Consider the following 26,888-nt stretch of genomic DNA (forward strand, 5'->3'; position numbering starts at 1 on the left):
TTTATTTACTTACTAAGAAATAATATGATACTTACTATAAACTGGCATTCCAATAATTCCATATAATCCATGAGAAGTAGGTAAAATCATTCTCCTTTGGAAGTCTCCTATATGGATAATTTGTAACTTTTTATCAAGTTTTTAGTTTAAAAAAAATAAGGACCTGAAAAGACAAAAATACATGCACGAGAGAATCTAAAAACCGAATAGGGAGGAAAATTTTAAATAATAATGGGAGAATCACTGTTAAGTAATAAAAGAATAATTTATTAATTTGACTGGGGCAGTTGCCCATCCTTGATACGTGTATCACCACCCCTTCTTATATGTATAAATGTTTTTTAAAACCGTAACTTTTAATATTTACATGTTTGTAAAATTAAATTATTTTAATAGATTAGATATAATAGACGGATGAGAATTAGTTATTTATAATTTTTATATTCTGCTAAAAGTGTTTATCTTCTTTCTCCAATATATAATTTAAATTTTGTGTAAAAGAATACTCTTGTTGTTTAAAAATTTAATATATTTGGTATTAAAAATATATAAATTATATTTTGGTATTAAACTTAAAACAATAGTGCAACTGAGAAATGACTCTTGGAATTAGTTATTTCTAAGTTATCTTTAAATACTAGTGATATTCTGGCGCTACGCGCCGGGTTCGTATGTTATACTTTTACATAAATATATAAATTATTATATGGTCTTAACAAATAAAATATGTTAAATATAAAAATAGAAATATATTAAAAATAATATTTTCTGATCTTTATTGATAGTGGTTAGTGACTTTGTTTGAAGTTATTTACTTCAAAGTGGAATAGATAATTGGTTGTTACTAATCGATTTAATAAAAATAGAATAAAAAAGCCGATAGTCATAAACAAAGTTGATGTTTTTATATAGAAAACATATTTATATTATTAATTATTAAAGTAACTATATATGAACTATAAAACTTTTACTAATATATTTAGTTCAAATAATAGAAAGATGTAATACTGTTCAAATTTTATAAATTTTATAAAAAAAATATGGGTAAAGTGTCAATTTTTGATAAAATAACTGGTGATTATCTAATATATATTTTTAAAATTACCATGTTGACTTTTAAAATATAGAATGCGAGTTGTATGTGTTACTTTAGTTTCAAGGTCTCTCAAAAAGATGTATCTTAAAATAAGAAACATAAAATTATTTTCTATATTAGTTTTGTTATAATGGAAGATTTTGTGTGTGTTCATAACGAAATTCTTGTTTGTCCACCCTTATTTAGAAATATCAATTAATCTTAATATGAATCTAAATATATTTTTTAGCTAAAAACTATAAATGGTTCCTAAACTCCTCTATTTAATGGACAACTTCTATTTTAACCGGAATGGAACAATTTCACCAAATCTTCCTAGTAAAAAATCAATTTGTTAATTAGTAAATGAGATGTTAGCATCTATAACGATCATGACAAAGACAATTTTTAACTATCTGTGATATTCAGGCTTGCTGACTTGTTGCATTTAGTAATGGTTTTGACAATAAATGGTTAGTGTGGTGCAAAGGATTAATGGTGAGGGTGGTGTGTGCCTGTGTGGTTTACATCAATTTTAAATAACTTTAGCAACCAGGCAACGTTTTTAAATTTCTCTCAGATCAGAAGTAATGATTTTTTTTTTGTTTAGTTAAGTTTTAAGAGTATATTAATCATGTTCACGGTTTTTAAAATGTAAACACGGATAGCATGCATCAGGGAAGTTATTGGTTTCCTTGCATAGTGTAACATGGGAAGATACCATAGAGTTTATGTGCCAATACCAATAGACCAAATGTTAGTCTTTTGGACTTGAATCATCATCAGTTACTAAACATTATTAGAGTGGGATGAGTGGAATTTCTAGATTGATTATATGGTGGTTACGTCGATTTCATTAAAGAAGGGGAATCGTAGAGGCTCCATTTTCCATCGTCAACATCAAATATAAAGAAATCCTATAAACCAATGTTTTGAATGTTTTAAATATTTTCAAACATAAAGTAATGGTATGAATATGTATCTATTTTATGTTTAAACTTTTTTGAAAATAATTAACTTCAGTTTCTATTTTTGTATTTTTATTTGACATACAAAATATTAAGAAATAGTTTAAAAGTATTTTTTAAAAATATGTAACATAAGAGTTATGAAATCTAAAGAAAATCAAGAGACAAAATTCATAATAAATTAAACTTTCAATCTAAAATTAAAACATCATTGTAATAAATTGTCAATAACAAAAATAAACTAACACCTAATAATAATTAATACCAAAACAAATTAAATAAAGTTGAGAAAAAAATTTTAATTATTAAAAGGAGAATGCCACATGACATTTTTTCCCCCAAGGAGAAAAAAAAACTCAACTTTATTAGTTAAGATTTGAGTTGTAAAATTCGCATATAACAAGTTTTAATTTTACGTCTCATTTATGTCTTTAGTGTCCGAAGATTAGATACTCCTTGATGAGTATAAATGATCATTAAGTTTGACATGTCAAAAATATAAACATGTCAGAAGCAGGAAACACAATTTTAAATTGATTGTAAATATAAATAAAATTAATAAAAATTCTGAAAATTTTAATATATATTAAATTATTATGTTTTATAAAAAAAAATTTCTTAGTATTACATATTAAAACCCTGATAATGATGATAAAATCAACTGAGTTTTTGACATGATATAAATATAGGGCAGATTCATTTTGACATTGCTAATCTATAACGTTATTACATTTTACTAATGGAACTGGGGGTTCTTTAGACTATGATATAAATATAGGGCAGATTCATTTTGAAATTGCTAATCTATAACGTTATTGCATTTTACTAATGGAACTGGGGGTTCTCTACTTTGGAATATCAATACAACTAAATATGCATATCATCTTCAAATCTCTTTTGTATTATATTATACTAAAAGAAAAATAACACTTTTGACTAAAAAGATGTATTTATAGTACTATACAAACAAATAATTACATACAATTAAATGGAAACTTTAAAATTCGCTTGATAATAATTTTTGCTTTTTAAGCAAAATAACTGAACCAAAAACTATTCCGCGCTCTTAAGAAGATCAAAATCTAGTATATGAAAAACCAATATATGGCATCCAACCATGAAAAAAGTGCTTATGCAGTTACATGATTACAAAAAATAGTATTGACTAGCTTAGCTTATGAGAGCAATAGCATGTACTTGCTTATGCAGTTAGACGACACCAAATATTGACAAATAAAGCTGAAAACTTTACAATTAAACCCAATATTACAATGCATATGAACAAGTGCCAAGGGTTTTGGAAGAAATCCTAAATTAAACTAATTTTAGCATATTATATTCAGATGCTCAAATGACCTCTTAAAAATTATAAAGGTCTCAGAAGAATTAAATTTGTATAAATAAAGTATATATCTGTCTTTATTTAAATTAATAGTGTTTGTGTTTAAAAAATGTAAAGAATCAATATTCGGAAACAACATTAAAATAATTTCTAATTAATTTCCTAGGAAAGATAAATTATGTAAAGTATTTAAGTTTCTAAACTAGTTTGACCCTTTTTACCTATTTATAATACTTTCATAGTTTCAAAATTTTCTATAATTATACATATTGACGTAAATAAATTTACATCAATTTCCTTATTTCCACTTCAATTATAATTTATCAAAACATAAAATAATAATAAATTGTTAACTAGGGCTTGACATAGGCTTATACAAATATAAATTTAAAAAAGAATATAAAAGTTAAGGAGAGAGAAAAACCTTAAAACTGTTGGCTAACAAATAAAAAATAAAAATATTCTTAGACTTTCGACTAAATTTATGAAAGTATTTTTATCGATATATTTTTGAAAAAATATTTATTTGGTATGTGCTATAAATCTCATTTATTATTGCGTTAATGATATAATCTGAAAATGGTTGTATATGATATATATTTACACATTCATCTATAAACCTATTTTAGCAAAAACGATAAAGATTTTCCCAAACGTATACCATCTAATGAATGCATCATCTTGGTTTGTAATTGGTTTCTCACTCTACAATGTCTTTACTAACAAAAAAATTGAAAAATTCTCCTTGGATATGTCATCAAGTAGTCTAAGAAATTATGCATAAGCAAAACATATCATCAAGTAATCTAAGAAAAATATGGATGAAAATATATATCATCAAGTCTAAACTTCTAATACTGTCTTATTAAAAATTTATTAAAATTTACCCATCATTACAATTTACATGCAAAAAACAATATATTTTGGTTTGGAATTAGTTAAAGAGTTGGCAAAGATATTGTGAATTTAAGCATGTGAACTATGCTAAACGTCTCAAAATAATCATGCAAAAGCGAGAAAACTAGTTGAAAATATCAAAAGATAATCTATAGGTTATCCGTTATATCTATCAAATCTAAACAGTATATTTCAAGACAGATTAAAGAAATATGAATCTTACTGATATACACGATATTACCCAAAATAACACTACTATTTCTGCATATAAAGCCAAACAGCTTTTGCAGTAGTCTTAAACTCCAAACAAATTAACTCGAATTTGAGTCTTATGACTTCACCTTAAGCTAAGTGTTGGGCACAAGTCATGCACTTGCTATTTTAGATATATTTGATACTTAATTTTCCTTGTGATTAATAAAAATTTGGACTTGGTATTTGACTTGTTGAAAACGAGTACTTACTATTTTGAATATCTACTAAAAGTTGAGTTATTCCAATCTATTATTTGTTAATTTCTAATACTTATGAATTACTTGCAAGTACTTCAGAGTATTTTTGCATCTATTTGCAGAATAATACTCTACTAGAAATGGATATGAGAGTTTGTTTTATTTACTTATTAAGGAAGAACACGATAATTATTATAAACAAAATATTTAGGTATATTATAAAGAATAAGAAGAAAAATGAACAAAACACATGAATCTCTCGATATAACAACATTATTTACTTTTTACAACAACAAAATTCTTTGGACAAGTAACATGTAATATTACGTCCACTAACTTTTTATATTTGTTACTAATGCATTGTATTTACTTACAAATATCTAAATTCAATTACTTGGTACTCGGCTTAATAACAAGTAACTAAAATATCGAAATGGATATGAAATGAGCAACAAGTATAAAACTACGAATAACTAGTAATTACGTCCAGCCCTAGGTTACCAAACCATTATGCATGATTTATTATCATATTTTTTTAACGTCTGAATTGATTCAGATAAAAAGAAGGTATGAACCTAAATAAGTAACAACAATCTTAGTTATTCAAGGATACGAAACAAGTAACAAGTATAAGACGATGAATAACCAGTAATTATTGTATCCATCCCAAGATTACCAAACCATGATGCCCAAGGCATCATCTTATTTTGTAATTTTTTTTTTGGGTTTTTCTTTTGTAATGCTTCAAGTGGAATGAGAACACGTGACCTTGAAGAACATGAGAGGAAGCACGATGGGCTAACATACACACTGGAAAGAATCTTCTTAACATGCGCTCCAACAGGTGTAAAACTAAACTAAAGACTCCCCCAAAATAAACGGAAAAGGGAAAACGCAGTAAAGAGGAGAGAAAGAGATATGAGAGAGTCGAGATACGATCTGAGTCGGCTCACCGAGTCTACATCTGTCCAAAGAGGGAAGGGAGAAGAAAAAAAAGAGAGGCTTATGTAACCGATAGAAAAGGGATCTTTAGATTTTTTTCTTTTATCCCTTATTTGGATGGGTGTGTTGAAATAGCGCTACAAATGGTGAAGGATGAGGAGATTATTACTCTCTCCCCTCTTTACTCCTCTCTCGCCTCTTACCCTAACCCTAATTCTTCCCCCAAATCCTACCTTTGGGGTTTACTGTCTCTATCCTCTCGATTGGGTCCCTCCTCCGTCTTTGCTCTGCGATCTAGGTATTCGATTCTCAAGTTTGTGTGTTTATATGATTTTGATTCGATTGGGTTCAGTTCATCATCGAATATTGGTGGTTGATCCTCTAGAGAAATGTTTAGCTCTCGTCTTGTGTTTTATCAGTTAGATCTGGTGTTCGCTGGATTTCGATTCTGCATTCCAAAGCTTCTCTCTTTACGATCTCTCTATACGCAATTGCATGTCATGCTTCTCAGATCATCGAATATTGTGTTTATCCGCTTGAGATCTTATTAGGAGTGTTTAGTTCTCTATCTAGTCTGTTTGTTTGATATGTGCTTCTGATCATTTGAAAGCTTCTCTCTTTGTGATCCCTCTATATACTTGATATTGGTCTAATGCATCACATGTTTTACTTCTCAGGAGGTTCCTCGGTGAGAGTGTATATGCTCTACAATGGAAGATAACGGTGGTGCAGGTGCTTCTCCTTTTGATGCTTTGAAGAATATTGTGAGGAAGAAACGCAGCCTCATTGCTCGTCGTCCTCGCACTGGTTCGGATCACTTCAGCAAGATCTGGAGCGATGATATCCCCGCTTTTGATACTAACCCTAGAAGGAAAGAGTTTAGTCTTAGCCACTGTATATCCAGGGCTGAATCCCAAAGAGGAAACAGTGATTCTCTGCAGAGAGAGGTCATCTCTAGGAACATACGCTCGACTGAAGGTGAGGGTGATGGCATTATCAATGGGAAGGCAACTGATTTGGGTGAAAGGAAGATAATGAAGCTTAAGATTGGTGGTGTGAGTCGTCTGGCTCATGCTAATGGTTCACCTCGAAAGTCTTCCAAACCGGTGAATGCTGCTACTAACAACCATTTGGTGGAGGTATGTTATCCTACTTTTATATATTTGTCAAAGCTCAAATTGTTTGAATTGTCTTTGCATACTTTGAGTTTTATCTTCCTTTTTGCATTGAGTATCTTTCGCGGTTAATGCCATGCTCTTTTCAGTAAATCCTACTTTTTTTTGGGGGCCTTATGGCCCATAATCAATCGGGTTTGGGGGGCTAGACTATGTTAATTAAGCTCAGACTAGTAAATGCTTTTGCTGTTTAGGGACAACAATTGGAAAATGTGTAGTATTTTGCATTTCACTTTGTTATTTTGGAAAAGGATCAGATTGTGTCTTAATATCTTTGCAAGGCTTTTTTGACAGTTTAGATACACCACATACTCATTATCTTTTGACATTGAATGGCAGGAAAGTTCAGAAGATTGTAATTCCCCTCTAGATAAGAAGACTGATCTCGAGGGCGGCGCTGAGAAAGACGAATCCATGACAGGGAGGAGAAAGCAAGGGGAACCAGGTGGCTCGGTTCGCAAAAGTAAACGAGCTCTTAAGAAGCAGGTTTCTGATAGCGATGATGACAGTGATCGTGAGATCCGATATCTGGAAAGCCTCAAGTATAAGAATGTCGCTGTGAGTAATGAAGGGACTGACTCGGGGAGGAGGCAATTGAAGCCATCTGGTGGGGTCACGATTGGGGAAAATTCTGCATCTGAAAAGGCTTCTGGCGACTTGGATGCGGAGGAACTTGATCCGGTGCCTGATGGAATAGAGATTGGCAATGAGACTAAGAGGGAATCGACTATGACTAGTCGCCAGCGAGCCCTTGCTTCTGCATCTGGCAAATCAACCGCAATTGAATTTCCAGATGGATTGCCTCCTACAACTAGAAGTACGCTTCTTTTTTTCTTTTGCTTCAGATTCACAAGTATGCATCTTTTGTGCAATAAAGTTTGGTGATGAAATTTTGTTGAAACACAGAGAAACGGGAGAATCTTTCAGAAATGGAGCAGCAAGTGAAGAAGGCAGAAGCTGCTCAAAGGCGAAAAGTGCAGGTTGAGAAGGCTGCAAGGGAGTCTGAGGTTGGTGTTTTACTCTCTCTGTTATGATATGTGATATGCAGATTTAAAATGTATTAGCAAATCCATGTGGGGATTGAGGAATGATGATCTTGGTTTTGTATCTACAGGCAGAGGCCATCAGAAAAATTCTAGGCCAAGACTCGAGCAGGAAGAAGCGTGAAGACAAAATTAAAAAGCGACTTGATGAAATTGCTCAGGTATTGAGAAATGTACCACTATGCTGTTGATGCGTTACATATTTTAGTAAAACTGGGATGCTTGAAAATTTGGTGTCATAATATGGGTTGAAATGATAACAGGAGAAAGCTGCGCATGAGGAAAGGGTCTCCACAAGCTTCATCAGAACAATCATGGGTCCTAATGGAACCACTGTTTCATTTCCCATTGACAAAGTGCCTAGCCTGTTTGATCAAAAGCCATCTGAGTATGTTGTTTTCTCTTTTCTTTCTCGCAAACTCATATCAGACTAATTCATGAGTCAATGTCCCTTAATCTCATAAATGATTTGATCCGATCAATGTGAACAACTACACATGTTTTAAATGTTTTTTGTATAGAGGAAGGCTCTAGTATTTGGGTTCTTTTGTTCTTTGGATTCTGTTTTGTGTTCTAACGTTTCATAAAACATAACGAGGAATTTTATGAGTTCAGACCTTTGTGATAACAATGTAAAGCATTTTGTGTATCTGCAGGTATCCTCCTCCGCGAGAAAATTGTGCAGGACCATCATGCACCAATCCATACAGGTATCGTGATTCAAAGACTAAGGTTCCTCTGTGCAGCCTCAAATGCTACAAGGCGGTTCAGGAGCAGCAGCAGCAGACCTCTGAACCAGCAACAGACGGCGGCACCCCACCGGTTTAGATAGCGATTGATTCTGTGGATATAAAAGGACAAGAACTTGGAGCGTTATGATTGTTGCAATGAGGAGGTTCTTAGCTTCCTCATTTTATTGAACTACAGAAAGACATGGTTTTCATATTTTTATACTTTGGTTCAGACTTGTCTTTTATCCAAGAGTTCATTTTCTTTAGTTGCGAGACGAAATCTTGGCTCTCCATTGGCATTACCAAACCATCACTTAGCCGCTCAATATATTCAATTCTCCAACGGCTATCTCAATTCTTTAATAATAAAATACATGGTATAAAGTGCTAGGACTGAGTAAAACATTCTTTTTTTTTTTTTGAACAAACGAGTAAAACATTCAAAATCAAAAATCTGAATGGATATCTTATAGAATCTGAAAGATTCAAAATCTCAAAAAGGATTTGTACTATACATGATCTTAATTTTTAATATGTATTCAAAATATATTAAAATATTATTATTTATTTAATATAATTATCTATTACTTATAGTTTTGATGGTTGAAAGTTGCGGTTTAAACTTGAAGTGTTTAGATTTTGGTTTTAATTTATTGAATAATGCTTTTCATTTCATGAAAATTTGATTTTAGTTTTATTCTTTCATTTATTTGGTTTTCGTTTGAATTTGTATGATCATCAAAATGTTTGCTGTTCCTTTTTTATTTTTGAATCAATTTTAATTATGTTTTGGTTACAAAATAGGGTACAAATCAAGTATTTTAAAATCAAAGAACCCATTTTACCTATGTGTTGGTTACAAATTAGATACAAGTCATGTACTTTTAAACCGAAGAACTGCTTGGGATCCAAATCCGAAAGTACATCAGGTTGTACCGGTTCTTTAAAGATTTACTAATCCCAGCATGAACCTAATAGAATCCGAACCGATCCCGAACCAAACTTTCATATAACCTGAATGGGGCTGATTTTGATAAACCCGAAAAAGCCAAAATCCGATTGGATAAAACCAAAACCCGATTAAGATCTGAATGTCCATGCCTACAAAGTGCTCTCTATTGATCATAACTTTTAATTTCTTGAAATTATCTTTCTCCCACATATATACTTACATATTGTGGTGCCACGAGAGAAACTTATTAATCGAAAGATAAAACAGTGATTTCTCATCAATCTTCTATTTATTTAAATGGGCAAGTAATCTCTTATTATGTCTATGTAATTCGTTTTCATCCAATTTGGAAAACCCAACCTAACTTGAAACTATTGACATAAACCTTCAAATAATACACAAAATGGCTTTATGTTCATTATTGACTTCTCAACCATCTTTCAGTTTAGAATAGAATGGGTATCCCCGGTGTTTGAATGTGGCTGAGAGAGGTAGAGCAGCTGGTGGTTAAGACTTTGCAGCTAGTAACAACAACACTCCGCAGTGTACTCCTTCCTCTCTCTTTCCTTCTCCTTTGCCATCTCTCTTCAGCTTCCTTCCTCTTCTCATTGATCAAATCTCTTTTGCAAACAGAATCATCTTTCTTCTTCTCTCTCTTTCATTACATGAATCCGGCCATCTTATACGTGGCTGTTTCGGCAATAAGCATTTACACTCTAGTTCTCGGCCTGACCACCAAGATCACAGCCACATATCCCAACTGCTCGATTCCCTTTTATCCAGATGTCACCATGGCGTGGCTCACGCTCTTCCTTGTTAAAATCTCCGTCGGTTTAGGCCTGGAAGGAACGAGTTTCAACGGTTTAATCATCGAAAGTGAAAGTAACTTCTTGAGCAGGCTAGTGTTTTTATGTGGTCTTCACAAGGTAATGCTTATGTGGTGTACAGTGATCGTGAGACTGGTAGTAGACAGCACATTAATCGGAAGAGACACAGGTTACCACCAGAGAGAAGGGACGGTGGTGGAGAGAGTGGCTTTGGCCGTCAGCTGCGGGACATTGTGGTGGTGGAAGCTTTGGGTCGAAGTAGAGGCTTTGGTTGGTGTGGCAAAGGCTAAAAGTGTTAAGCTAGATGGGCTTCCAACTTTAAACTATTTGGTAATTAGTAGAGTGACTCGTCTATCTTATATATTACTAAAAATCCCTTCCAATTCCCAATGTGAAACCTTTGTCCCTAATGCGCCCCTTCGAGATGATGGTTCTTTGAGCGTCAATTCCCGATGTGGAACCTTTGGAGTTTGGTCTCGCTCCTTCTTCTCTGCATATGGATATATCTCCTCATCGAACACCACGTCTCTCGAGACGAAGAACTCCTCTCTGTCTAAATCATACAACTTCCACCCTTTCTTTGCGAATGGGTAACCTACAAAGATACACCTCACGCTCCTTGCACCAAACTTATCTTTGTCTCTCCTTGACTTGTGCGCAAAACACAAACATCCGAACATCTTGATATCACTGTACGACGGAGGTTTGCCGTAGAGATACTCGTAAGGTGTCTTACCACCAAGCAGCTTCGTCGGTGTCCTATTTATTAGGTGAGCTGCAGTCAACACACTTTCTCCCCAAAAACGAAAAAGGAAGATCCGCTTGAAACAGAATCGATCGCACCACGTTAAGAATATGGCGATGCTTTCTCTCCAACGCCCATTCTGATGCGGCGTCGCCACACAAGAAGTCTGATGCACAAACCCTGCTTCTGCAAAATACTTAGATAGACACATAAACTTCGTCCCGTTATCACTCCTGACAGTCTTAACCTCTTTCCCAAACTGTCTAGACGCAAGAGCAATAAAATTCGGTAAGACTTGCTTGACCTCACTCTTCTCTAACAAGAGGTGAATCCAAACTGCTCTGAAGAAGTCATCTACTATGGTAAGAAAATAGATAGCACCACATGAAGAAGGCACTCGATAAAGACCCCAAAGGTCTACATGTTTTAACTCGAAAGAAGATGAACTCTTATTAAGACTTGTAGGAAACACTTCTCTTGTTTGTTTGGACTGAAAACAAATGTCACAACCACCAAACTTATTTGAAATATCTTTAACACCAGAAACAAAATGCAAAGAACTTAAAACACCGAACGACTCTTTGGTACACTGAATTGAGATTGGGAAGTACTTCCGATCCAATGATATGAGCACAGACATTGCTGAACCCAGCCTCATCAAGGCCCATAAGGAACTGGTGAACCTTCTCTTCCTCGTATTCCTTTGCATACACTGCAGCCGCATCACACTTGCACGTAGGAATAGGTTTGCAGTTCAACAACTCCTCCCACTTCTGAGAAAGCCTCCCAAAATAGTCCATAACCGTGGAACCATCTTGTTTACAAGAACCTAACTCTGACTTCAGTTGATGCACTCGTACCGCACTCCCGACTGAGAAGCGCGTCTTTAGCTCCATCCACATCTTGTTGGCGTCTGGTGAGAAGGGAACTGTCGATCGAATCGTCGGAGAGATGGAAGCCATGATCCAGCCTACTATCATGGAGTTGGCTGTTATCCACATCTCGGCTTCCACCGGTTTCTCAGCTTCATCCGACATCTTCAAGCTTTCGTTCACAAACCCAAATTTACGCTTGGCACGCAAGGAATTCTCGAGTTCAGATGCCCACTCGACATAGTTTTCTCCATTGAGAACCACCGGAGAGATCGAGATCCCTGGATTATCTGACGGCGCAAGATAATACGGAGACCTTCGTTCTTCCGCCACACCCGATGAACTCACAATCTCTTTTCCAGTCATGTTATCTTCTTCTCTCGTCAACAAATACCACCAAAAAAATTAATTTTCTTGTGACTCTGATACCATGAAAGACAAGAGAATGAACAGAAAGAATACTTCTTATTGATCTCAATGTACGTTACACGTTATATATACATACGAGACTCTACTCTAGATAGACTTGTATCTACAACAACCTTATCACAATATATTACAACTCCTATATTCTCTCCAGCATATTATTTTCCGTGTATATCGGTTCTAGACTCCTAGAACCTTCCTCAACAAATCGGGTTGGATTGTTTGGATCGGCTCTAATACCATGTTAAGTTATATAGGCTTCCAATCTAAAACCAATTGGTGATTAGTGGAATAACTCATCTATGTTATATATTATTTAGGATCCCTCCAACTACCGATGTGAAACATATGTCCCTAATAAATACAATTTCTTACACCTAATAATACGAAGATCAATTTGATATTATGTAATGAAAAAGATGTTAAACATCTTCTATGTCTTCCTAATAATAGAATCTATGTTGAATGAAATCTGATAATGATAGCATTTGCAACACATTTCAATAGAATCATAAAAGAGACCATTAGCACCGCTGCACCAGCATCTCGAGAAGAGATTCAGTCTAAAACACAACTTTGACAAGTATGTGTCTATTCTTAAAGTTAAGGGGCGGAAGGAGAAAAAATATTTATTTAGAGAAGAAAATTAAAATTATTTAAAATATTAAAAATAAATAGTAATAAACATGCACATAATTGAAGTTATACTATGTTTTACATGAAAATTTGAAAAAGTATTGGGTCAGTTGCCCTCCTCTTATATAACGTGGCTCCACCATTGGTTAGAGCCAAACCCAACAATGTGGTTAAGAACAAAAAAAAATTGATGTCATAAAATAACGTGGGTATTGCATTGAAGCTTAAATTTCCAATTTGATGATATAACTAGATAAGATTATTTTGCCATTCAAAATAATAAATAGGAACTTAGGCAGACATAGAACTTTAGCGTTTATATAAGTAAGGTTAGGCCGACCAAACTTGAATGGCCGAAAGAAAAGATAAAACTCATGTTAGCCGGAGGGAAAAGGGAAAAATAATAAATGGGCCGGCGTAAGATGTGAGCCCAACGAGTCGGATGGGAGAATAATACTATTAACATCCACTTTAGAGTAGAGTAGACTTTCTAATTGTCAGGTTCCCGTCGTTCGTCTTCCTCCTCCGCACTACCTCCGACTTGGTAATTCCCCAAATCCATCTTTCTTGATCTTTCGCTTTATGTCGATTCTTCTTCTAGAACATGTGCTGATGAGATTTCTTATTTTGATCGATTCCTATTCTTATTGCGGCCATCTAATCAATCCAGATTTTTTAGTTAGCTTGATCGGTTTTTATAGTAATGCGTCTCAGATTGATATATATATTTATTTGATTAAAATCTGGATATGTCATTGATATTGAAACCGATATGTCTTTGATCTCCTGGTTAAGCTAATCAGTGATTGCCTCAACAAGGAAGATCAATAGACAGTTGATCTAAAGTGTATAGAAGTATTGTTCAAAGGATGATTGTATTGATCATATGAGTTCCGTATTTATACAACATATTGATCTCTAGATAAGACCAAATCTATATACGATAATGACTAGTTAAACCCAAGCATTATCTTGTGTTTAATATATATTAGAGATAAACATTATCTCTACTGATACGCCCCCTCAAGATGGACGCCGAGAACAGAGTCCAATCTTGCTAGATAGATCAAGAAAACGCTGTCGTGGTAATGGTTTAGTGAGTGCATCAGCTAACTGATCAGTTGTACTGATGTGAGCAACCCGCAGGACTTTTCCTTGAACTTGTTCTCGGACAAAATGATAGTCCAAAGCCAGATGTTTCATACGCGAGTGGAAGACTGGATTAGCTGACAGATATGTAGCACCAATGTTGTCACAATATAGAGCTGGAGTTTCAGTCGACCGTAACCCAAGCTCAGACATTAGTGAGATCACCCATTTTAGCTCTGCTGCAGCGGAAGTGAGAGCTCTGTATTCTGCCTCAGTAGAAGAACGAGCCACGCCAGTTTGCTTCTTAGAGGACCAGGAGATTGGCTGTCTTCCTAAGTACACAATGTATGCTCCTGTGGAAGTGTAGTCGTCATGATTTCCTGCCCAGTCAGCATCCGAATACGCATGAAGCGTGCTAGGGGAAGTAGCCGAGAAGAAGATGCCTTTGTTTGCTGTACCAACTAGATAACGCAGAAGACGTTTGACTGCTTCCCAATGAAGTGTTCGTGGCTGGTGCATGTACTGAGACAGACGATTAACAGTGAATGCAATGTCTGGTCGTGTCAAGCCTAAGTACTGAAGACTTCCAACTGTGGCTCTGTATTCAGATGGATTCGGTAAGATGTCCCCTGAAGTGAGTGTGAGAACCTGAGAGGAGGACATCGGTGTGGCAACTGGTTTAGCATCTTGCATTTTTGTCTTTTTGAGTAAGTCTGTGATGTATTTGGTTTGAGTGAGATACAAGCCAGCAGAGGTGCGATGAGCTTCCAAACCAAGAAAGTACGACAGTTCACCAAGGTCTTTTAGAGAGAACTTGGCTGCAAGAAGATCAGTAACTTTTGATATTACTGACATAGATGTGCCCGTGACTATTATATCATCAACATATATAAGCATGTAGACAAACGCAGATCCGGAGCGAAGAACGAAGAGTGATGCATCGGAGAGAGAGTTCTTGAACCCTATACTTAGAAGAAACTCCCGTAGTGCATTATACCAGGCACGCGGTGCTTGACGAAGACCGTACACAGCTTTCTTAAGGCGATAAACGTGATTTGGTTTGTCTTTATCAACGAATCCCGGTGCTTGCAACATATATACTTCGTCATGAAGAGGTCCTTGAAGGAAGGCATTGTTAACATCTAGCTGTTGAAGTGGCCATCCTTTTGCTACAGCCGTGCCAAGAACAAGACGAACCGTGGCATGTTTGATCACTGGGCTGAAGGTTTCATGAAAGTCTACACCCGGTCGTTGATGGTTTCCTCGTGCAACCAGGCGTGATTTTAGACATTTGATAGTGCCATCCGGATTGCGTTTGATCCTGTGAAGCCAACCTGATCCAACAATGTTAGTAGCCAAGGATCGATCAACAAGATCAAATGTATCATTACGAACAAATGCATCAAATTCCACACTCATTGAAGCACGCCATCGCTTGTCTTTGAGAGCCTGAGTATAATTTTCAGGTTCAACTTCTCCAAGAATTGCCGTTAGACCGTACTTTGGGTTAGGTTTCCTGACATTGTTCTTGGATCGAGTCGTCATGCTGTGAGTGTTGACAGTCGTTGGTACTGCAGGTTGCAGCTCAGGAGCTTCAGGCGGTGGAGGATCAGGTGCAGTAGTGTCCTCTGTTTCAGCATTTGCATTTGTTGGTGGTAAAGGAGCATCACACGGGGTCAATGAGAGTGGCCGTTTAAAAACAGGAGCTAAAGTTGCAGAAGGAAAGACATAAGACACAGGCTCATCATTCAAAACAAGAGGAGATTTAGAAGAGAGGGACGAAAAGGGAAAAACTGACTCAATGAACTCTACATGTCTGGAAATATAGACACGAGATGTTGCTACATCCAAACATATGTAGGCACTTTGGGTTAGAGAGTACCCCAAAAAGACACACGGTATTGACTTGGGACTGAATTTATTTTGTCCATAAGGTCTGATCCATGGATAGCAGAGGCATCCAAACGTTCGCAGCTTGTTGTAATTAGGTTCTTCCTTGAACAGCAGGTGATAAGGCGAGTGGTTCGCCAAGTTTGGTGTTGTAAGACGATTGATCAGATACACTGCAGCTGCAAAGGAATATGACCAGTAGGTGAGTGGAATCTTGGCATGTGTTAGAAGAGAGAGACCGGTTTCCACGATGTGTCGATGTTTGCGTTCGGCCATTCCATTATGTTCGGGAGTGTGTGGTGGGCTTGTGAGATGTGAGATTCCGTGTACTCCAAGGAATTGTTTGAGCGCAATAAACTCTCCTCCATTGTCAGAGTACAGAGTGATGATCTTATGGAACCGTTTTTCAACAAGCTCCTTGAATATTGGAAAGATTGTAGCAACTTGGGACTTGGCTTTGAGAGGATACAGCCATGTATACCGTGTGTAGTGATCAACGAACAAGACATAATATTTATACCCATCTACAGAAAGTGTGGGAGATGTCCACACATCTGAGAAAAGTAATTCAAGAGGATGAGAAGTTTTGAGACTAGAGATAGAAAACGGTAGTTTGTGACTTTTATTAGTTGAACACGAGTTGCAAGACAAAACCGAAGAAGAAGAAAAAACAGAGGACAAAGGTAAAGCAAAACGAGAAATCATAAAACGAAGTGTTTGAGAATGTGGATGCCCAAGGCGTGAGTGCCATTGAGCTGGAGAGGACTTGTGAGACACGAAAGCTAGAGGAAAGGAAGTTGATGGCCACTCATATACTCCCTCATTGGCCTTGCCTTTGAGAAGAGTTGTCCCCGTGTGTAGATCCTTCACCTGAAAGTCATAAGGACACATTTGAACCATAACATTATTAGTCTTGCACAGTTTATTGACAGAGATGAGATTTTTCTTCATATCTGGCACACACAATACATTGTGTAATAAGAGACTTCGAGATTTAGAGGGAAGAGAGACTAGACCAGTATGAGTGATCGGTAGGCCTGCTCCATTACCAATCATGACATTGTCATTCCCTTTGTATGGAGAGTGCAGTGCCAGGTTGTTGAAGTCGCTGGCGATATGGTGTGAAGCACCACTGTCCAGAAGCCATGGAGAGAGATCAGGAGAGGACATTGTTGCATGATGAGCTTGTTGTGGCCATTGTGGTGTGGGTAGGGGCAGATGAGGTGCAGACCAGTGTGGAGAGTATTGCATCTGTCCACGAGGAGCATATTGCTGGATGCCTTGATTCATGTGTGAAGGTTGCTGATATTGAGGACATCGTTTAGCTCCATGACCTTGAACACCACAAATTTGGCACTTGCCGAGATAGGGGCGTGAGGGACGAAAACTACCACGGTTTGAGTTAGATCCACCACGAGATGAGTTGTATGGGGTGGAATGTTGAGGACGAACATTGGCGTGATTAGCAGTTACTGGTGTGTTGTCACTAGAGATAATGTTTGTGGGTCTGAAAGGTTAAAGATTTTCGCTGTTTCAGAGGAGTTGGAGGAAGATTCGTTTGACATGGTGAAAAGAGAAGAAGAAGATGACGAAAGAAAATTATGTTTAGCTAGGTTAGGTTAAACCCGCTCTGATACCATATAGAAGTATTGTTCAAAGGATGATTGTATTGATCATATGAGTTCCGTATTTATACAACATATTGATCTCTAGATAAGACCAAATCTATATACGATAATGACTAGTTAAACCCAAGCATTATCTTGTGTTTAATATATATTAGAGATAAACATTATCTCTACTGATAAAGTGTTCATCTTTGCATAGGTTTACATTTCCCATTGAGAAGAAAACTACCTTTTGATAAAGAAGAGAGACAACCCTTGTCCTATCTGAATTTGGTTGTGCATTACATTTCTAGCTTCTTCTCTTTTTTTTAATTGACTTTTTCATGTTTGGGGTTATATTATGTTTAGCACGGTAGCTGTGATGTTTGATCCGGAAAATAAGCCATTTTCTATATACGAGTTGGTTGTTGTAAATTACATTTCTAGTTTTGTCTAATGAAAAATTGTAGGGACTACTGATTCATGTTTGATCTTTGTTGGGGTTGTAATGTATCAGTTTGATAGGTTGAGAGAGAAAAGAGATGGCAGGACATAGGGTCGCACATGCCACACTGAAGGGGCCTAGCGTTGTCAAGGAGTTGATTATCGGTATGGCACTCGGTTTAGCTGCTGGTGGTCTTTGGAAGATGCACCACTGGAACGAACAGAGGAAAACCAGAGCTTTCTATGACTTGCTTGAGAGAGGTGAGATCAGTGTTATTGCCGCAGAAGAGTAATAAAAGATGCTCAAAGACTCATTCTTCAAGACAAATGGATGATTTGGAATTCTTGGTTTTTTCTTTTTCTGTTTTTAATAACTCTGAAATGAGTTTGGATTTTGTGAGAAATAAACAAATCTGTGAATGAGATTTGTTAGATCATAAACTGATTCAATGTAATGTTGATACAGACATAATATTTCTTGTTTTGTTTACTTATCTAAGAAAATATTAAAGTGAGTATTATGGAACCTTATTCATGGAAGGTGTTCAACACCCTGTTTGTTATTATTTCGAATCTGAATGTTTGTAAGGAAAGAATATACTAGTTTGTTTTGCATCTGCCATTGCTTTGTCCCTTGTTTCTGCAAATGCATTCAACTGATGTATCTGCCTTCAGCGACCAAACCAGACACAGAGACTGTGATAAGGCATTACCAGAATAGATATCTGAAAATAAAAAAATAAATGTCTTCACGGCTGAGACTGAGAGTTTTGTAAAATATAAATATTAATATCTGAAAATTTAAGTTCTGGTGGAATAAAGAAGACACGCGGCGAAATATGGTTGGTTGCTAGGAGATAAGAAAATCATGATCACAGAGTTCAAAAACAAGAAGTTGTGTACTTATCTTCTTCTTCTTCTTCTTCCTTACATCAAACAGAAAAAAAAAATCTCTTCCACCAAAACTCTCCAAAGATGACAACCGTAGCCGCAACAGGTCTCAACGTCGCGACTCCACGAGCGGCCGTTCTTCCAGCGGCTCGTCTACACGCCCCGGTCCGTTTGAACTACCCGTGGAAATCCGGTTCGATGAACCGGATGGTTATGTCGGTGAAGGCGACATCGGAAGGAGGGATATCGGATAAGGTGGAGAAGAGTATTCAGGAAGCGAAGGAGACTTGCGCTGACGATCCTGTGAGCGGAGAGTGCGTGGCGGCGTGGGACGAGGTGGAGGAGCTGAGTGCGGCGGCGAGTCACGCAAGGGACAAGAAGAAAGCAGGTGGATCCGATCCTTTGGAAGAATATTGCAGCGATAATCCTGAGACTGATGAGTGTCGTACTTATGACAACTGAAAACGTTTTTTTTGATGTTTGAAAATAATTGGTACGGTCGGATCGATCTTTCTTTCTTCTTCTCGTTGTTGTCGTCCGTGTTTGGTTTGTTTTGATTTGATTTGATGCTTGTAATGTGATAATGAATATGATGAATAGTTCAATTACAATACTCATCAGGTGTGTGTCTAATACCGATTATGGTCAGCTCAGCTGCTCAGCTGTGATTAAATGAGCTATACGTATTTCAAACGGTCTAAAGCCTGTCTATCAGTTCATGTTGGCTTTTAAAGACTCGAGACTTCGAGAGATCATCTCAATGTTAATGTATACACTAATTGGCTGCACGAATATATTGGGCTAACCCCTAAGAAACTGAAACATAACGATCAAGTAAAGCAACCTGCTATATAATTCACAGTTTTCTTTTTCAACAAAAGCAATACTAATCCTAAGAAAATTTTGAATACAAAAGTCAGCTCAATTGAACTGAATAAATATATGTCATAGAAGAAAACAGATTTTGAGAACTATATGCAAGTTTATCTTTCATTACATTCTTCATTTTAGAATATGTTAGAATAGCAAAGTTTGGAAAGAAAACTTTACATTGTAGAATTTTTTTTCATGTAAATAGTGACTATAATCATCTTCGGTAAATAAATTGAAAATTAAAAGTGATATATATATTTTTAGGACATACAAAGTAATTGCTAGTATCCATGTAATTATTCATTAGTAACTATTGTATTCATTAGTAACTATTGTTTATTTTCGTCCTTCTCTGTACATATAAACAGAACGCCTCTGATCAATTATACATCAAATTCTCCAATTACATATGGTATCAGAATGGTATATGTTCTAAAATCTAATTTTTTATTCTGTTTTTCTCGTCTAAGTTCTTTGTACAATCGTCTCTATCCCTTCTCAGTTCTTATCTCATTCTCAAATCAACACATGTACAATGGCGTTAAACTCTAGTGCTGAAAATACATTTGTGTTCAACATCCAAGATCCGCAAAGCAACATTTCTGTCGGTGAATATGTCTAAAACATGACAAAACTCATTCATCAGAATTATCTCATATGGGGAAGACAAGTTCATCACTACGATTGTGCTATAGTTGGTATACCCGTGTTTTTAAGATAGCGTTTGTGTTTTCAAAAACGCTATGATCGATTGGTATATTTAAAAACGCTATGAAAACTTAGGATTTAATAGCAAAACATAATTAAACGTTATGTTTGTCTTTTGAATCCCTAAACCCTAAACGGATTTTTAAATCCTAAACTTTAAACTCTTAAATTTAACTTCATATGTTAAATATAAAGTCAAAAGCTATCTCTGTTTCAAAAATTAATCTCAATTTCAATATCCCAAACCTTTAACCCTCAATACCCCAATACCCCAATGAATCCCATACCTAAAAACTATAACTAGAAGTCCTAAACTCTAAATATAAACTTTAAAACTCTAATATTCTCATAATATAACTTTCAAAATTTATTATTTTAATTTTAATATATAACTTCCAAACACATAAACCTTAATTCCTCGATCAAACTTTATTTTCTAAACCCTAACATCAAACATATATAAAACCATATATCCACTAGATATAATTTTCAAATCTAAATTTAAAAAATTTTAAAAAATTTAAATCTTTTTTTGGTAACATTAAAATATTACCAAAATAAACTTTAAAACTCTAATATTACTAGAAGTCCAATGAATCCCATACCTAAAAAACTATAACTAGAAGTCCTAAACTCTAAATATAAACTTTAAAACTCTAATATTCTCATAATATAACTTTCAAAATATTATTTTAATTTTAATATATAACTTCCAAACACATAAACCTTAATTCCTCGATCAAACTTTATTTTCTAAACCCTAACATCAAACATATATAAAACCATATATCCACTAGATATAATTTTCAAATCTAAATTTTAAAAAATTTTAAAAAATTTAAATCTTTTTTTGGTAACATTAAAATATTACCAAAATAAACTTTAAAACTCTAATATTACTAGAAGTCCAATGAATCCCATACCTAAAAACTATAACTAGAAGTCCTAAACTCTAAATATAAACTTAAAAACTCTAATATTCTCATAATATAACTTTCAAAATTTATTATTTTAATTTTAATATATAACTTCCAAACACATAAACCTTAATTCCTCGATCAAACTTTATTTTCTAAACCCTAACATCAAACATATATAAAACCATATATCCACTAGATATAATTTTCAAATCTAAATTTTAAAAAATTTTAAAAAATTTAAATCTTTTTTTGGTAACATTAAAATATTTTAAACCTAATATTTAAATTTTGGAATTTAAAAAAAAAAAGAATTTAAAATAACTGTAGAAACAATTTTAGTTGTTTTTTAGTGACTATTGATTCTTTCTAATCTAAAGGCTAAAATTAATCTTTTATCTATCTTGAACCTTCTTTCTTATTGGTTAATTTTCTTTTGACAAGGATCTCAATTTTTAGCCGTTGATTGTTTTTGATCTAAAGGCCTAAAAGTATTCTCCTCACTCCCGATAGATCTGAGATCTAGTATTTTTTCTATCTTTTTTGTTCTACGTTCTCATTCTTTTTTTTTCTCTTCTTCGTTCTTCTACGAATTTTACGCTTTTGTCTCTGTACTTTCACTGAAACAACAAAGGCCATGTTCGTTTGTACATCTCAAAGATGCATCCAGATGGTCCATCTGGATGCCTTATCCAAATGCTTCATCTGGATGTTGTTCGTCTCTGCATTTCGTTTATCCATCCAGATGAATCATCTAAATGCAACTATGTTTGTTTGCTTTTTTCAACTTGCATCTACATCGAGATGAACTTGTTACTAAAATAATTAAAATAGATTTGTTTTTAAATTTTTGGCGGGATATTGCATTTTTCGGTTTTGACGAAAAATTGTGTTTTTCCAATTTTGACGGGAAATTACATTTTCGGTTTTGTCGGAAATTTTCGTTTTTGGCGAGAAATTGCGTTTTCTCGGTTTTGGTGGGAAAGTGTGTTTTTCCGGTTTTGGCGAGAAATTACATTTCCCGGTTTTGGCGGGACATTGCGTTTTCCCAGTTTTTGGTCAGAAATTGCGTTTTTCCGGTTTTCACGAGAAATTGTGTCTTCTCAGTTTTGGCGGAAAATTGCGTTTTCTCGGTTTTGGTGGGAAATTGTGTTTTCCATTTTTGACGAGAAATTGTGTTTTCCGGTTTTGACGAGAAATTGCGTTTTACCGGTTTTGGCGGGATGTTGCGTTTTCCCGGTTTTGGTCTGAAAATGCGTTTTCCGGTTTTCACGAGAAATTACGTTTTTCCGGTTTTGGTGGAAAATTACGTTTTCCGGTTTTGGCGGGAAAATTATGTTTTCCGGTTTTCACGAGAAATTACGTTTTTCCGGTTTTGGCGGAAAATTACGTTTTTCCGGTTTTGGCGGGAAAATGCGTTTTCCGGTTTTCACGAGAAATTACGTTTTTCCGGTTTTGACAGGAAAATGCGTTTTCCGGTTTTCACGAGAAATTACGTTTTTTCCGGTTTTGGCGGAAAATTACGTTTTTCCGGTTTTGGCGGGAAAATTACGTTTTCCGGTTTTGACGAGAAATTGAGTTTTTCTGGTTTGGACGGGAAATTGCATTTTTCGATTTTGGTGGGAAATTGTATTTTTCGGTTTTGGTGGGAAATTGCGTTTTCTCGTTTTGGCGGGAAAATGCGTTTTCCGGTTTTGGCAGGAAAATTATGTTTTCCGGTTTCACGAGAAATTACGTTTTCCGATTTTGGCGGAAAATTACGTTTTTCCGGTTTTGGCGGGAAAATGCGTTTTCCGGTTTTCACGAGAAATTACGTTTTTCCGGTTTTGACAGGAAAATGCGTTTTCCGGTTTTGACAGGAAAATGCGTTTCCGGTTTTCACGAGAAATTACGTTTTTCCGGTTTTGGCGGAAAATTACGTTTTTCCGGTTTTGGCGGGAAAATTACGTTTTCCGGTTTTGACGAGAAATTGTGTTTTTCTGGTTTGGACGGGAAATTGCATTTTTCGATTTTGGTGGGAAATTGTATTTTTCGGTTTTGGTGGGAAATTGCGTTTTCTCGGTTTTGGCGTGAAAGTGCGTTTTCTCGGTTTTGGCGTGAAAGTGTGTTTTTTGGTCTTGGCGAGAAATTGGGTTTTCCGATTTTTGGCGGGAAATTGCCTTTTTCCGATTTTGGCGGGATATTGCATTTTTTCGATTTTGACGGGAAATTACGTTTTCTGGTTTTGGTGAAATTATGTTTTTCCAATTTTGACGAGAAATTGTGTTTTCCAATTTTGACGGAAAATAGCATTTTTCGGTTTTGGCAAGAATTTATTTTGTTTTAACGAAAAATTTATCAAATTTTTGGTGAATACTCACCTTCACTCAGATGCTCCGTGAAGACTCACCTTCATTTGGGTGAGAATTTGAGATGAGATTTCATAAATGCAGTTGGGTGATCCATCTGGATGTAGCATTTTAATGTACAAAACAAACATCAACTTGCATCTTCACCCAGATGGATCACCCAGATGAGCAAACGAACAGCACCAAAGTAGATCTGATTTTGATTTGAGTTTGTGTCCAGGAACTGAAGAAAAATTTTCGAGAGGAGGATCGACTCTCTGTCAATAGCCATGGAGAGGAAACATCTCTGGTCTCTGTACGCCTCCTCTCAAGCTCCGTGGAGAAGAAGACCAGGAAGACGGCGAGCAAGCCTCGTGGAGAGGAGATGATGACTATGAAGGTGGCTGGATGCAACGACGAGTACGCCTCATCTCGGAGAAGGAGAGAACCAGAGAAGAGAAGGCTTGGTCGACACGCCGGATCCGAAGAAGCTCGTGGTGGAGATAGAGACGCGAGGAGGAGGCGATAAGACGAATGGAGGAGGAGGAAGACGACGGGATGTACAGTGAGGATTGCAAGATGAAAAAGACGATGCAGATGGTGGTGGAGCAGCGGCTGCATAGGTTTAGTTAGTTATCAATTAGGTTTAAACTTGGTTTAGGTTTAAGCATGGTTTGAGTTATTGGTTTATTTGGTTTAGTCCTTTTTCATTAAATTAGATTTTTTATATTTTTGTAAACCAATTTAATTATAAATTATTTTATATAATAAAAAATTAAATATATAAACGAGTTTAAATTTTAATTATGTTTTTTTATTTTTTTTTGTTTTTTATAATATAAATAATAACGAAAATTATACGCTATTAAAAAATAGTTAATTGGAAACAGAAAAGCGCTATCCTAGTGGGAGAAAAGATAGCAGTGCTAAAAACCGTTATCTAAAGTGCTTGACCTATTATCACGGGCGATGATACAGCGTTTCTTAAACCGCTATCGTATCGATAGATAGCGTTTTTCGTCCGCTAGTAAAAACCATTTTTCTTGTAGTGCATGTTTTACTCGAAGGTCATGAACTACAACAATTCATTGATGGATCCGATGATGGAGTTCCCTCACCAACAATCCAATTGGACGGAGTCACTGATCCAAATCAAGCTTATGTCCCCATGGAGACGGCAAGACAGATTGTCGTATAGCACAATCATTTGTGTTATCTCGTTATCTCTCCAGACTATTGTATTCACTTCCAATACAACGAAACAAGTATGAGGTATTCTTGCTGAAACTTTTGGAAACCCTACTCGAGGGTACATCTGCCAGCTGAAGAACCAGATCAACAAATGTTCAAAAGGTAGTAAGACGATTAGCGAGTACATCTGTGGCATCAAGTCTGCAACTGATGAACTTGCACTACTTGGCAAACCGATTGGATCTATAAGATTTCACTGAAAACATTTTGGGAGGTCTTAGTGAAGATTACAAGGAAGAGATTTACGCAGTTAATGGGCGTGACAAATCCATCTTATTCAATGAGCTTTATGAAAGAACCGTGAGGCGATGATCTTGTGCACATGATGCAGAATGTCATCCACGTAATAAGTATCATCCTCCTCATCAACAACATTATTAATTTTCACATCAAGCCCCGCATAACAACAACAATCATCAGAACAATTGCTTCTCTAAAACATACCTTGCTTGGTGTCAATCATGTGGCACTCAAGGACACAGTGCGAGACAATGTCCTGAGTTTCGCATAGTCAAAGGGAATGCCTCTGCTTCACAGTGCTCTTTTTCACACTTCCGAATCAAAGATTTCAGTTTCATTTGGGTATTTTAAAATTCGGTTCGGGTTTTGTTTGGATCTTTGCGAGTTTGGTTCGGGTTTAGATAACCCATTTTATTATTTTTAAATTTTAAAATTCATTATATACTTAAAAATTTTCAAAATATATAAACAAAATAATATATTAAGTATAAATTCAAATAATATATGTCAAAATACTTAAACTTAACATATAAATTGGCTTAATTTGAATATTTGAGTAGAAAATTAATAAATATTTTAAATACTTTTGGTCTTTTGAGTATAATTTAACTGTTTTATAAATTTAATTTTGACTATTTGTATATATTTTTAAATATTTTAGACAAATTAAAAGTATCATATATATTTTGGATATTTTGTGATATACGTTAAATCTAAAAATAATTAATATATATATAATATATATAATAAATATATAAATTTATTTCGAAAGTTATGGATAGCAGATATATTTCGATTCAAATCGGATGCGATTTTAGTTATTTAAATACCTAAATTTTAAACATATTATGATATTTAATCAATTTCGTTTTGGTTGGAAACTACTTGTTCGGATTGGTTTGATTTCCATCCGAACAAAACTTGGGTTCACCCCCTGTGGTGAACTCTCAAATTCACCTCAATTGTTAGCACTAATCAAAATGTCATGTAAGATTAATAAAAAAAAGAAAACAAAATTAAAAAAAAAGAAAAGAAATAAAAAAGACGTAGACTAATTTTTAACGCCATCCATGGCTTCTTCTTCATCACCTACACAAAATATTGAAAGCTTCTTTATCATCCACATAGAATATTGAAGCTTTATTTGTCAAATTGGTAAACCCAAAACACTAAACCCTAAATCCTTGGGTAAATTCTAAAAACTAAATCCTAAACCATTGGATAAACCCTACATTCTTGAGTAAACTCTAAACCTTTGGAATATCTCTTTACCCAAGGGTTTAAGGTTTACCCAAGGGTTTAGGGTTTAGTATTTTGGGTTTAGAGTTTAGTATTTTGGGTTTAGATTTAAGATATAAGGGAAGAGGATTGTAGACACCAATTTGACAAATAAAACTTTCAATATTCTGTGTAAATGATAAAAAAAACTTTTAAAATTATGTGTTGGTGATGAAGAAGAAGCCATAGATGGCGTTACAAAAATTAGTCGACATATTTTTCACTTCTTTCCCTTTTTTTTTTTAATTTTGTTTCATTTTTTTGCTAATCCTACATGGCAGTTTGATTGG

At 35.2% G+C, this 26,888-nt stretch overlaps 5 protein-coding genes across 6 annotated transcripts in view; all 5 read left to right on the forward strand.

Moving 5' to 3' along the window:
- The first annotated feature begins 5,601 nt into the window (after positions 1-5,601).
- Positions 5,602-8,891, forward strand: LOC108832843 (uncharacterized). The gene is made up of 7 exons (XM_018606294.2): positions 5,602-5,974; positions 6,354-6,815; positions 7,191-7,668; positions 7,758-7,858; positions 7,966-8,055; positions 8,158-8,282; positions 8,551-8,891. The coding sequence occupies exons 2-7, from the start codon at positions 6,387-6,389 to the stop codon at positions 8,720-8,722; spliced, it is 1,395 nt and encodes a 464-aa protein (XP_018461796.1). The 5' UTR covers positions 5,602-5,974; positions 6,354-6,386; the 3' UTR covers positions 8,723-8,891.
- Positions 8,892-10,053: 1,162 nt separating this feature from the next.
- Positions 10,054-10,750, forward strand: LOC108832844 (uncharacterized). Its single transcript, XM_018606295.1, has 2 exons — positions 10,054-10,696; positions 10,746-10,750. Exons 1-2 carry the CDS (start codon positions 10,054-10,056, stop codon positions 10,748-10,750), a joined length of 648 nt encoding a protein of 215 aa, XP_018461797.1.
- Positions 10,751-13,487: 2,737 nt separating this feature from the next.
- On the forward strand, positions 13,488-18,644 carry LOC108832847 (probable cytochrome c oxidase subunit 5C-1). 2 transcript variants are annotated; one of them, XM_018606297.2, is made up of 2 exons: positions 13,488-13,627; positions 18,187-18,644. In XM_018606297.2, the coding sequence occupies exon 2, from the start codon at positions 18,212-18,214 to the stop codon at positions 18,404-18,406; it is 195 nt and encodes a 64-aa protein (XP_018461799.1). In that variant the 5' UTR covers positions 13,488-13,627; positions 18,187-18,211; the 3' UTR covers positions 18,407-18,644. The 2 variants fall into 2 exon arrangements, with proteins under 2 accessions (XP_018461799.1, XP_056862587.1); XM_057006607.1 differs by lacking the exon at positions 13,488-13,627 and adding an exon at positions 17,846-17,963.
- Positions 13,542-26,888, forward strand: part of LOC108845984 (probable cytochrome c oxidase subunit 5C-1) — a 56,089-nt gene continuing 42,742 nt past the window's right edge. Inside the window, exon 1 of the mRNA XM_057006608.1 lies at positions 13,542-13,627. The gene's annotated coding sequence lies outside the window, so the exon portion shown is untranslated. The remainder of the gene's footprint in view (positions 13,628-26,888) is intronic.
- Positions 19,031-19,617, forward strand: LOC108832846 (calvin cycle protein CP12-1, chloroplastic). Its single transcript, XM_018606296.2, has one exon. The coding sequence runs from the start codon at positions 19,089-19,091 to the stop codon at positions 19,464-19,466; it is 378 nt and encodes a 125-aa protein (XP_018461798.1). The 5' UTR covers positions 19,031-19,088; the 3' UTR covers positions 19,467-19,617.

Source organism: Raphanus sativus, chromosome 3, assembly GCF_000801105.2.
Source record: "Raphanus sativus cultivar WK10039 chromosome 3, ASM80110v3, whole genome shotgun sequence".
NCBI classification, from domain to species: domain Eukaryota; kingdom Viridiplantae; phylum Streptophyta; class Magnoliopsida; order Brassicales; family Brassicaceae; genus Raphanus; species Raphanus sativus.